The sequence below is a fragment of the Oncorhynchus gorbuscha genome, linkage group LG15 (genome assembly GCF_021184085.1).
Source record: "Oncorhynchus gorbuscha isolate QuinsamMale2020 ecotype Even-year linkage group LG15, OgorEven_v1.0, whole genome shotgun sequence".
NCBI classification, from domain to species: domain Eukaryota; kingdom Metazoa; phylum Chordata; class Actinopteri; order Salmoniformes; family Salmonidae; genus Oncorhynchus; species Oncorhynchus gorbuscha.
In genome coordinates this window covers 56,531,352-56,544,191 of record NC_060187.1, presented here as the reverse complement: position 1 = coordinate 56,544,191, position 12,840 = coordinate 56,531,352, and the positions used below count along the sequence as shown (strand labels likewise).

Genomic DNA, 12,840 nt, shown 5'->3' with positions numbered 1-12,840 from the left:
TTTTGAAACATAACACAAAAATGAATGGTTGTTATTGGCCAGATCCAGGTAGTCTCTCCCTGTTTCAGTCCATTTTATTCAGTTTGATGCCTTGTAGAACACAACCCATGTCACCTCTTTCTGTCCCCCCTTCCCCATAGGCTCCATCAGGGAGGAGAACGGCGTGCGGTGGCACAGCTGCCCTTACTGCAACAAGGAGTTCAAAAAGCCCAGCGACCTGGTGCGCCACATCCGCATCCATACACACGAGAAGCCCTTCAAGTGCAAGCAGTGCTTTCGCGCCTTTGCCGTCAAGAGCACCCTCACTGCCCACATGAAGACGCACACAGGCATCAAGGCCTTCGAGTGCCAGTGCTGCATGAAGTGCTTCTCCACGTCGGGAAGCAGGAAAGTCCACATGCGCCTACATACAGGTGAGTGATATTATTGTGTTGTTATTATGGAGTGATATTTTGATTGTATTCGTAGATACACATTTAGTTCCTGTTGGCACCTATATCACTCCATAATGGTCATGCATGTGACTGTGTTGTCAGGTTTGCAGGAAGGTTGCAGGAAGGTTGCATTTATTATGATTAATGTTGGTGTCATAATCTGGTTTTGACGATTTAACTTGATTACATGGATTTATTAGACTTATAAGGGGGAATTTGTCCTATTTGTCCTCTTGTTTTTTTGTGTATTAATTACAGTGCCTTCAGAAAATATTCACACCTCTTGACACAGCCTGAATTTAAAATTGATTAAATTGAGATTTTGTTTCACTGGCCTACAAACAATATATCCCATAATATCAAAGTTTAATTATGTTTAGAGATGTTTATACATTCATTAAAAGCTGAAATGTCTTCATTCAATAACTATTCAACCCCTTTGTTATGGAAAGCCTAAATAAGTTCAGGAGTAAAAATGTTACATAATAAGTTGCATGGACTCTCCTTGTGCAATAATAGTGATTGACATGATTTTTGAATGACTACCTAATCTGCGTACCCCACACATACAATTATCAGGTTTCTTAGTTAGGGCTGTGGTGATTGTCAAGCAAATAACTGTCGGTCTCACGGTAATTGACCGTTAATTAACATAAACACATTCAGCATCTCCTGGCTTCCACACAGCCTACAAGCCACTGATGCAGACCTTTTGAACATCTACATTTTAAAAAGTCTAATAAATCCATGTAATATAGCCTACACCATCACAATAAATACATTATTTATTTTAGACAGGTCTGAAGAAACATGATATGAAGAAAATGTTGTTTATTTCAAAAGAAAAGGACGGCATACTTTGAGATGTCCTTACGTTAGATCCTGATCTGGCTATGCCATGTGGCTGTAGGCTACACTCGTTCATTTAGCAGACAAGATTTGCTTTGAATTCTTTGTCATTATTTTATAGTGTGAAGAATCCAATTAAACAAAGCTGAATAAAATAGCTATTCTGTGTTGAACAGTTAACAAAGAGATACGGTAGGTACTCCTATATACTTAATTTAGAGTTATTAATTTAACTTTAGTTGTTCTACAGACGTTGGGCTATATGTGTTGATGTTAATACATTGTAAGGCTGCGTGATGTGACTCTAATGATGATTTGAAAAAACTAGCTTGAAAGGAATGAGCTCTGCTTTGTTTTTTTAGCGCAGGCCGTACACGCTCTCAGTCTCATTCAACATTTGAGGAGCACTTGATAATGTCTTTGTGTGGCCATAATGTACCCTAAAAAAATATATTTTCTTAAAGGAATGATGGACTGTCGTTTCTCTTCGCTTATTTGAGCTGTTTTTGCCATAATATGGACTTGGTCTTTCATCAAATAGGGCTATATTCTGTATACCACCCCTACCTTGTCACAACACAACTGATCAAACACATTAAGAAGGAAAGAAATGCCACAAATTCATTTTTACAATGCATGAAGCTGGTTGAGAGAATGCCAGGAATGTGCAAAAACTTTTTTTGGTTATTACATGATTCCATATGTGTTATTTCATAGTTTCATAGTTTCTACCATGTAGACAATAGTAAAAAAAACTTTAAAAAACTTGAATGAGTAGCTGTGTCCATACTTTTGTCTGTCAACAAGATGAGTAGACCTAACGTACAGCAAAAGCACGAGCCTATGTCAATCTACTATCCCCTATAAGACAAGTTGACCTATTCTGTGCGAGAAGTAAATATTCCATACATAGTCTGGGACAGTTTTGGGACACAATAGATCCCAAATTAACATAACCACTAGCATAAAAAAACAGTTTTACTCAATGAGGCTGAAGCAACAGATCAGAACGTTTTAGTTTTAAATGTTGATAAGCTATTTGGCTATTTCTTCACATTATAAGCTCAGCAATACGCACGCAGTTGTAGGCTATATGTGCAAATCTTCCATTAGCGGGGACATCACCATTATCAAAAGTGACCGCAAATGCAAATATGCATGTAATGCCCTTTTATTATAAAGGCGACATTTTTTTGTGGTGAAAATTATCTTCCCCAAAGTTGAAACTTGCATTGCTTATGTAAGGTTCTACACCCCATGCCAAGCAGATTAATGTGCTTCATTTTAAGTCACCTTAAAGTTATTTAAGTTATTTGGCCACTTTAGTTGTGATACAAACCTTATCAAAACATATAGGCCTATGGGCTAGGCTACATGAGGTGTGATTAGAAAAAGTTGCACATTGCCTTACGCTGGGGCATCATTCATAAGTGATAATATATAATTCACATGTGATATGCTAATATTGACACCCATCAGACTATTCTTGATTTAATCTTATATTTACATATACTAAATAATATGTGTGTGGAATTTGATTTAGAATGGACCCTGTCTCAAAACAGGGGCATGGGAAAAAATATCTCTACAGTTAAATAACGAATGGAGGATTTTCTTGTGGTTAATTTTCATGCCAGCCAGGTAGTTTATACTCCTGTTGTAAAGATAAGCAATGTGCTTGATATTTGCTTAATATTAGGAAAGTTGAGAAATTAAAATAGTAGGCCTAGCCTATAGAAAGCTGATGGGATCCTCCTCTTTTAATATAGGCCATCACTCTGTTTTCTCACGCAATTGCATAGCCTACAGAACTGTTGCGCAACATGAGCTCATGGGCTCTCATGAAGCGTTTGTTTCGATTAAATTTGCATTGATGTCAGAGTGATTAGTGGGACAATAGAGTGCGGAGTACCAGTCAGTTAGCAAGTTTGGCAGGCTGCTAATGACCATCAGCAGCATCAGAGCTTGGAGAAGCCTAATTACCGTGACTAAATGGTTATGTGGGATTTGACTGCCTTCATGACTCGAGACCACCGGTGTGGAGATAATACGGTCACCGCAACAGCCCTACTCTTAGTCGATCAGTGGCCATGCACGCCTCCAACTCAATCATCAAGTTTGCGGACGACACTACAGTGGTAGGTTTGATTACCAACAACGACTAGTCGGCCTATAGGGAGGAGGTGAGGGCCCTCGGAGTGTGGTGTCAGGAAAATAACCTCACACTCAACGTCAACAAAACTAAGGAGATGATTGTGGACTTCAGGAAACAGCAGAGGGAACAGCCCCCTATCCACATCGATGGAACAGTAGTGGAGAAGGTAGTGAGTTTTAAGTGTCTCGGCGTACACATCACGTACAAACTGAATTGGTCCACCCACACAGACAGTCGTGAAGAAGGCGCAGCAGCGCCTCTTCAACCTCAGGACGCTGAAGAAATTTGGCTTGTCACCAAAAGCACTCACAAACTTCTACAGATGCACAATCGAGAGCATCCTGTCGGGCTGTATCACCGCCTGATACGGCAACTCCTCCGCCCACAACCGTAAGGCTCTCCAGAGGGTAGTGATGTCTGCACAACGCATCACCGGGGGCAAACTACCTGACCTCCAGGACACCTACACCACCCGATGTCACAGGAAGGCCGTAAAGATCATCAAGGACAACAACCACCCGAGCCACTGCCTGTTCACCCCGCTATCATCCAGAAGGCGAGGTCAGTACAGGTGCATCAAAGCTGGGACCGAGAGACTGAAAAACAGCTTCTATCTCAAGGCCACCAGACTGTTAAACAGCCACCACTAACATTGAGTGGCTGCTGCCAACACACTGACTCAACTCCAGCCACTTTAATAATGGGAATTGATAGAAATTGATGTAAAGTATCACTAGCCACTTTAAACATTGCTACTTAATGTTTACATACCCTACATTACTCATCTCATATGTATATGTATATACTGTACCCTATATCATCTACTGCATCTTTATGTAATACATGTACCACTAGCCACTTTAAACGATGCCACTTTGTCTACATACCCTACATTACTCATCTCATATGTTTATACTGTACTCGATACCATCTACTGCATCTTGCCTATGCCGTTCTGTACCAATCACTCATTCATATATCTTTATGTACATATTCTTTATCCCTTTACACTTGTGTGTATAAGGTAGTAGTTTTGGAATTGTTAGGTTAGATTACTCGTTGGTTATTACTGCATTGTCGGAACTAGAAGCACAAGCATTTCGCTACACTCACATTAACATCTGCTAACCATATGTATGTGACAAATAAATATGATTTGAAAAACAGATTCAGCCACAAAGACCAGGGAAGTTTTTCAATGCCTTGCAAAGAAGGGCACGTATTGGTCGATGGGTAAAAACAAAAAAGCATTTGATTATATAACCCTTTGAAGTTATTAATTACATGTTGAATGGTGTGTCAATACACCCAGTCACTACAAAGATAAAGGGAATACAATAAGTGTCGACCTTACCGTGAAATGCTTACTTACAAGCCCTTAACCAACAGTGCAGTTCAAGAAGAGTTAAGAAATGTTTTACCAAATAAACTAAAGTAAAAAGTAGCAGAATAAAATAACAATAATGAGGCTATATACAGGGGGTACCGATACCGTGCCAGTGTGCGGGGGTACAGGTTAGTTGAGGTCATTTGTACATGTAGGGGTGAAGTGACTATGCATAGATAATAAACGGCGAGTAGCAGCAGTGTACAAAACAAATGGAGGGGAAGGGGGGGGGTGTCAATGTAAATAGTCTGGTGGCCATTTGATTAATTGATCAGCAGTCTTATGGCTTGGGGGTAGAAGCTTTTAAGGAGCCTTTTGGTCCTAGACTTGACGCTCTGGTACCGCTTGCCATGCGGTAGCAGAGAAAACAGTCTATGACTTGGGTGACTGGTGACAATTTTATGGGCTTTCCTCTGACACCGCCTGTTACAGTTGAAGTTGGAAGTTTACATACACCTTAGCAAAATACATTTAAACTCAGTTTTTCACAATTCCTGACATTTAATCCTAGTAAAATTTCCCTGTCAGTTAGGATCACCACTTTATTTTAAGAATGTGAAATCTCAGAATAATAGTAGAGAGAATTATTTATTTCAGCTTTTATTTATTTCATCACATTCCCAGTGGGTCAGAGGTTTACATACTCATTCAGTATTTGGTAGCATTGCCTTTAAATTTTTTAACTTTGGTTAAACGTTTCAGGTAGCCTTCCAGAAGCTCCCCACAATAAGTTGGGTGAATTTTGGCCCATTCCTCCTGACAGAGCTGGTGTAACTGAGGTTTGTAGGCATGTAGGCATCCTTGCTCGTACAGTTCGGCCCACAAATTTTCTATAGGATTCAGGTCAGGGCTTTGTGATGGCCACTCCAATACCTTGACATTGTTGTCCTTAAGCCATTTTGCCACAGCTTTGAAAGTATGCTTGGGGTCATTGTCCATTTGGAAGACCCATTTGCGACCAAGCTTGAACTTCCTGACTGATGTCTTGAGATGTTGCTTCAATATATCCAGATAATATTCCCATCTCATGATGCCATCTATTTTGTGAAGTGCACCAGTCCCTCCTGCAGCAAAGCACCCCCACAACATGATGCTGCCACCCCCGTGCTTCACGGTTGGGATGGTGTTCTTCGGCTTGCAAGCCTCCCCATTTTTCCTCCAAACTTAATGGTCATTATGGCCAAATAGTTATATATATTTTTTCATCACACCAGAGGACATTTCTCCAAAAAGTACAATCTTTGTCCCCATGTGCAGTTGCAAACCGTAGTCTGGCTTTTTTATGGCGGTTTTGGAGCAGTGGCTTCTTCCTTGCTGAGCGGCCTTTCAGGTTATGTCGAAATAGGACTCGTTTTACTCGTTCACCATAATTTGCAAATAAATTCATTAAAATCCTACAATGTGATTTTGGGGATTTTCTTTTCTCATTTTGTCTGTCATAGTTGAAGTGTACCTATGATGAAAATTACAGGCCTCTCTCATCTTTTTAAGTGGGAGAACTTGCACAATTGGTGGCTGACTAAATACTTTTTTGCCCCACTGTATCTATACTCTCATATAAATACTTTAGTTTCCTCCAGCATCTTCACAAGGTATTTTGCTGTTGTTCTGGGATTGATTTGCACTTTTTGCACCAAATTACTTTAATCTCTAGGAGACAGAACTTGTCTCCTTCCTGAGCGGTATGACGGCTGCGTGGTCCCATGGTGTTTATACTTGTGTACTATTGTTTGTACAGATGAACGTGGTACCTTCAGGCATTTGGAAATTGCTCCCAAGGATGAACCAGACTTGTGAAGGTCTACAATTTTTTTTCTGAGGTCTTGGCTGATTTCTTTTGATTTTCCCATGATGTCAAGCAAAGAGACACTGAAGGTAGGCCTTGAGATACATCCACAGGTATACCTCCAATTGACTCAAATGATGTCAATCAGCCTATAAGAAGCTTCTAAAGCCATTACATCATTTTCTGGAATTTTCCAAGCTGTTTAAAGGCACAGTCAACTTAGTGTATGTAAACTTCTGACTCACTGGAATTGTGATACAGTGAATAAGTGAAATAATCTGTCTGTAAACAATTGTTGGAAAAATGACTTGTCATGCACAAAGTAGATGTCCTAACCGACTTGCCAAAACTATAGTTTGTAAACAAGAAATTTGTGGAGTGGTTAAAAAACTAGTTTTAATGACTACAACCTAAGGGTATGAAAACTTCCGACTTCAACTGCATGTTGGTCCTGGATGGCAGGAAGCTTGGCCACAGTGTTGTACTGGGCCATACGCACTAGCTTCTGTAGCTCCTTACGGTCGGAGGCAGAGCAGTTGCCATACCAGGCGGCGATTCAACTGGTATGGATGCTCTCGATGGTGCAGCTGTAGAACGTTTTGAGGATCTGGGGACCCATTGCCAAATCTTTTCACTCCTGAGGGGGAATAGGTTTTGTCGTGCCCTCTTCATGGCTGTCTTGGTGTGTTTGGACCATGATAGTTTGTTGGTGATGTGGACACCAAGGGACTTGAAACTCTCGACTCGCTTCACTACAGCCCCGTCAATGTTAATGGGGGCCTGTTCCAGCCCGCAGTTCTCTGACTTCCTCCCTGTAGGATGTCTCATCGTTGTCAGTGATCAGGCCTACCACTGTTGTCGTCAACAAACTTAATGATGGTGTTGGAGTCATGTTTGGCCACGCAGTCATGGGTGAACAGGGAGTACAGGAGGGGACTGAGTACATACATACCCCTGAGGGGCCCCAGTTTTGAGAATTAGCGTGGCAGACGTGTTGTTGCCTACCCTTACCACCTGGGGGTGGCCCGTCAGGAAGTCCAGGATCCAGTTGCAGAGGGAGGTGTTTATTTAGTCCCAGGGTCCTTAACTCAGTGATGAGCTTCATGGGCACTATGGTGTTGAACTCTGAGCTTTCGTCATTGAACATTATTCTCACATAGGTGTTCCTTTTATCCAGGTGGGGAAGGGCACTGTGAAGTGCGATTAAGATTGCGAAACCTGTGGATCATTTGGGGCGTTATGGGAATTGGCGTGGGTCTAGGGTGTCCGTGATAATGGTGTTGATGTGAGCCATGACCAGCCTTTCAAAGCACTTCATGGCTACCGACGTGAGTGCTACGGGGCGGTAATAATTTACCTTTGCTTCTTTGGGCACAGGGACTTTGGTGGTCTGCTTGAAACATTTAGGTATTACAGACTTGGTCTGGGAGAAGGTGAAAATGTCAATCAAGACACTTGCCAGTTGGTCAGCGCATGTTTTGTGAACACGTCCTGTTTAAAGGTCTTGCTCACATCGGCTACCGAGAGTGTCATCACACAGTCATCCAGAATCCTTCCTAACTCAGATGCAGGAGAGGAAGGAAACTGCTCAGGGTTTTCACCATAAGGTCAATAGTTGACTAAAACAGTTAGTTTAATGGCTTTGATAGGAGAAAACTGAGGGTGGATCAACATTGTAGTTACTCCACAATACTAACCTAAATTACAGAGTGAAAAGAAGGAAGCCATTACAGAATACACACATCCTGTATAAGGCACTAAAGTAAAACTGCAAGAAATGTGGCAAAGAAATGAACTTTATGTCCTGAATACAAAGCGTTATGTTTGGGCAAATCCAACACAACACATTACTTTGTACCACTCTTCATATTTTCAAGCATGGTGGTGGCTGCATCATGTTATGGGTATGCTTGTCATCGGCAAGGACTAGGGAGTTTATTTTTTAGGATAAAAAGAAACAGAATAGATCTAAGCACAGGCAAAATTTCCTCGAGGAAAACCTGGTTTAGTCAGCTTTCCAACTGTCACCTAAAACACAATATTAAATATACACTGGAGTTGCTTACCAAGACGACATTGAATGTTCCTGAGTGGCCTAGTTACAGTTTTGACTTAATTGGGCTTGAAAATCTATGGCAAGATTTGAAAATGTCTAGCAATGATCAACAACCAACTTGACAGCTCTTGAAGAATTTCAAAAGAATACATATAGAATGCAAATATTGTACAATTCAGGTGTGCAAAACTTAGACTCACCCAGAAAGACTCACAGCTGTAAACAGTGCCTAAGGTGACAGGTAACATGTATTGACTCAGGTGTGTGAATACTTATGTAAATGAGATATTTTTGTATTTCATTTTTAATAAATGTGTAAAAATTATGGGATATTGTGTGTAGATGAGGGGTGAGGGGATTTTTTTTTAAATCAATTTTTTATTCATTCTCTAACACAACAAAATGTGGAATTAGTCAAGGGAATACAGTGAAAGCATTTTATAACCTGTCAGAAATATCTAGTTGATCAACTACTAGCCCATGTTAGCTAGCTAGATAGGTCAGTTAAGCTAACCAGTTATCAAAATCCTGTAGTTATCATGGCCAGATTACATTCCTAGAGGCCTCGATCCCCGGGGGAGGCCCAATTTTTTTATTTTTTTATTTTGTTGAGTCACTCCTATGAACATACAAGCCATGGCAAAAGGTGTAGAATTACTTTTAAATTAGCTTTAAAACTGCAACATTTTCTCGAGCGCCCATTGCAAAAGGTGTAAGATTGCAGCACATTTAAAATGGAAATATTTTCTATTCGCAAACGAGGTGTGTGAACAGTTTAAACTGTTTCGGGTCGTATGGGTTGCGAGGTAGGGGTTTATTACTACGCTGATAAATATCCATCCGGACCTTTGCCACCTAGGAAGACCAGACCTTTTCAAATAGTAGTTGAGCACCCCTGTTTTAGATTGAACGCACAGTGGTGCACCCAAGCTATGATAAGCGTTAATCAGCCTAGTGTTGCCGGTGAACAGATGGTGTGATGTAAAGCTTTTGATACGCGGTTGTTTACAGAGGCGACGTTCGTGGTCCCCTTTCACTGATTGCAGTGGTTGGGATTTCGTTTCACAGCCAAGATTAAGATGTCTGGGTGAATTATGTGGTGATATGTAACACTTGGCCTTCCATAATTATTTAATTAACACACACACAATTAACCCAGATGCCTCTAAACCCATGGCTTCATCTCTCATTTGCATGAAGATTTGATTACTGGTATGGCTTCGTCTTTTAGAATGTTGCCCTTTAACGTAGCCACGTACCCGTCTGTTGGTGTTAGAGTTGATTGATGCAAAGTCTGGATCCAGAATTCTAAATAATGACACGGGTCTGGGTCGGATCTAATATGATTGTCACAAGTCTCGGGTATGTGTAATTTTAACTGACGTGTCCGAAAGGGCCCGTACCGATACGAGTGCAACTGCTGCAGTCGAGAGAGACATTATATAATTTATGCTGCTGCTCTTGCTTTTCACGAGAGAGGATTGTGGCGCGTGTAGCTTGTTGTTGTAGGCAATCATAAGTCATTAAAGCCGCAATAGGTTACAGTCATAGACCCTCCGTGAGTGGCAAAAGTTAGGCGATATCTAATCAAAAGAAGATGGAATGAAAATGACAATTAAAAGTTAAAGGAGAAGGATAGGCTACAATGACCAAGAGCCAACCGTTAGGGTGCTGCTTAATATTCCTCATGTAGTTGTTGTTATTTAGAAGTCTAGACATGGGAGGAATATGTCTTCTGAAATAGGATACTTGTTATTTGGCCATTGGTGAGTTTTATTGCAAGGAATTCTAGTTTGTCAACCACAGGCTAGGGCTGGGTTATAAAACTACATGCTGTCCTTTTTTCTGGGGAGAGAACCATTGGAGATAATCACTGGAGAGAGCATCACTGAGGACAGGGGAGAATAAACCTATTTTCCTCCCCCTGGTTTGCTTTGGGGTCTGTGTTAAAGAATAACATAAATTGTTAACACTAGCTAACGTCAAGACAGGTACTACGTAATCATATTTGATAATTAATAACCTAGCTATGGCAGCTATTAGTCTACTATAGTGCGAGTCGTCTTGTTGGTTGGTTGCTGTCTCTTGTCTCTCCCTCCCTGCTCCCTGTGTCACTCACTCATTCACAGTATGGCCCTTCCCCTCCTGCTAGAGCTGCACCTCTTTTGCACTTTATCAGCTAGGGTTAATCAAGTAGCTTAAAAAGGACTTTTCTGCTGCTTCCATCACTCGGATCAGACCGTGTCTGGATCCGACCAGGTCTATACGGAACGGGTCATGAAAGCACACTTGTTTTCATGTGTAGCTGAGCTGTTATGAGTGTTTTGTGATTTAGTTCAAATTCAAGTTTATTTCATTTATTCACATGTCATACGATTAGATTCTGAATTACGTAATGCATGATATAAAAAAGGATATTAATTTAAGAAAAAAACAACAATAATGCAACATTTAGGTTACTGTGGTTTAGTCATGCTTCCGAGTTTGTGCATATATTATGACAACATTTTGTTAGTTTTGGCAGCTGGAGTCAAGCCGAGTCTACGCCCCTTCGTCTGTGATTGGTTAACAGTAGGGATTCTTCAATAAAGTCTTTGTCATTCAAAGAGAGACGACTTGTTTTCATGCAAAATTAAATTATTGGAAAATACTGCACCAAACATCTTAGCTTGATGTAAATTCGCGACCAAGATCTTTTCGGCAAAAACAAAAATGGATGACCGATTTCTTGTTATATTAATTCAGACCTTTTTTGATGAATCGTATACTAGCTATGGCATTTCAAAATGGACAAACTATGTATTTTATTTCAAAAGAAGGTCTTTTAAGGGAGAATGCCAGCACGCTAGTTTGGTTCGGCTAGCCGAACTGAAGTATGCTGACAACTTTAGGGGTTGGTGTTCCACAGGTTGCTTTTGATTTGATCTAATCTCTCATGAGACATTGGTACGTTAAATCGATTTCGGCCTACTCAGTACGACACTGTTTAAGTTTGTATATTCTCTAGCTTGTCTCTTGATTAAACTGACATGAATACATTTCCATTTCAAAACTGATGCAGTTTGTTCTCGTTATTGTCTGAATTTAATTCTACGTGCTGAGGTTTCTGTTCTTGTTGTCAGGTGTGCGTCCGTTCCCGTGCCCTCACTGTGACAAGATCTTCCGTACATCGGGCCACAGAAAAACACACATCGCCTCCCACTTCAAGAGTCTGCAGCAGAAGAAGCACAAGTTCCCACGCAAATCCCATAAAACCAAGGTGTCCAAGAGCAACATACCTCTGCCTGATATCCCCCTGCAAGAGCCCATACTTATCACGGACCTTGGTAATGCATGCATGCTCACTCGCTCCCTCACAAGCATGCACACACACGCACTTTGTTAATATTGTCCCCTCCTCCCAGGTCTCATCCAATCCCAGAACCCTCGCCTGGCCTTTCAGACGTACCTGGAGATGGTGGACAATGATCGGCCATACAAGTGTCCCTGCTGTAACAAGGCCTATAAGAAATCCAGCCACCTCAAGCAGCACGTTAGGTACAGCTATCCGCTACACGTGTCACACACTCCCACAAGCATTTCGCTACACTTGCAATAACATCTGCTAACCATGCGTATGTGACCAATAAAATTTGATTTGACGCACACAGCAAATGTTTTACTGTCTTTGTGGGGGCCTAAAATGGATTTCCATTGAAAATCCTGGTCTAACCATAACCCTAAATCTAACCCCTCAGCCTAAAATAGCCTTTGTCTTCGATGGAAATGTCCCCACGAGGGAGAATTTACTTGTTTTACTATCCTAGTGGGGACTTTTGGGGATCTCTGGTACCCACAAGGATAGTAATACAAGCACACACACACACACACACACACACACACACACACACACACACACACACACACACACACACACACACACACACACACACACACACACACACACACACACACACACACACACACACACACACACACACACACACACACACACACACACACACACACACACTTAGTTTGTTTTCACATGTATTCCTTTCGAAATATAATCCTCTCTAAAGCAGCTGGCATTGCCAAAATATACCAGTGAATGTATTTCTGATTGAGTGCATGGATATATAGTTGTGAGAGGAAGTTATATATTTAGCCTCAGTTTAGATCCTCTTGTACTTT

At 41.1% G+C, this 12,840-nt stretch overlaps 1 protein-coding gene across 3 annotated transcripts in view; it reads left to right on the top strand.

Moving 5' to 3' along the window:
* LOC123997534 (zinc finger protein 236-like) overlaps window positions 1-12,840 on the top strand; it is a 108,669-nt gene that overhangs the window by 25,006 nt on the left and 70,823 nt on the right. For all 3 annotated transcript variants that reach the window (XM_046301877.1, XM_046301878.1, XM_046301876.1), the window contains exons 10-12: window positions 141-413; window positions 11,790-11,993; window positions 12,072-12,204. In XM_046301877.1, coding sequence (XP_046157833.1) covers window positions 141-413; window positions 11,790-11,993; window positions 12,072-12,204 — 610 coding nt within the window. The remainder of the gene's footprint in view (window positions 1-140; window positions 414-11,789; window positions 11,994-12,071; window positions 12,205-12,840) is intronic.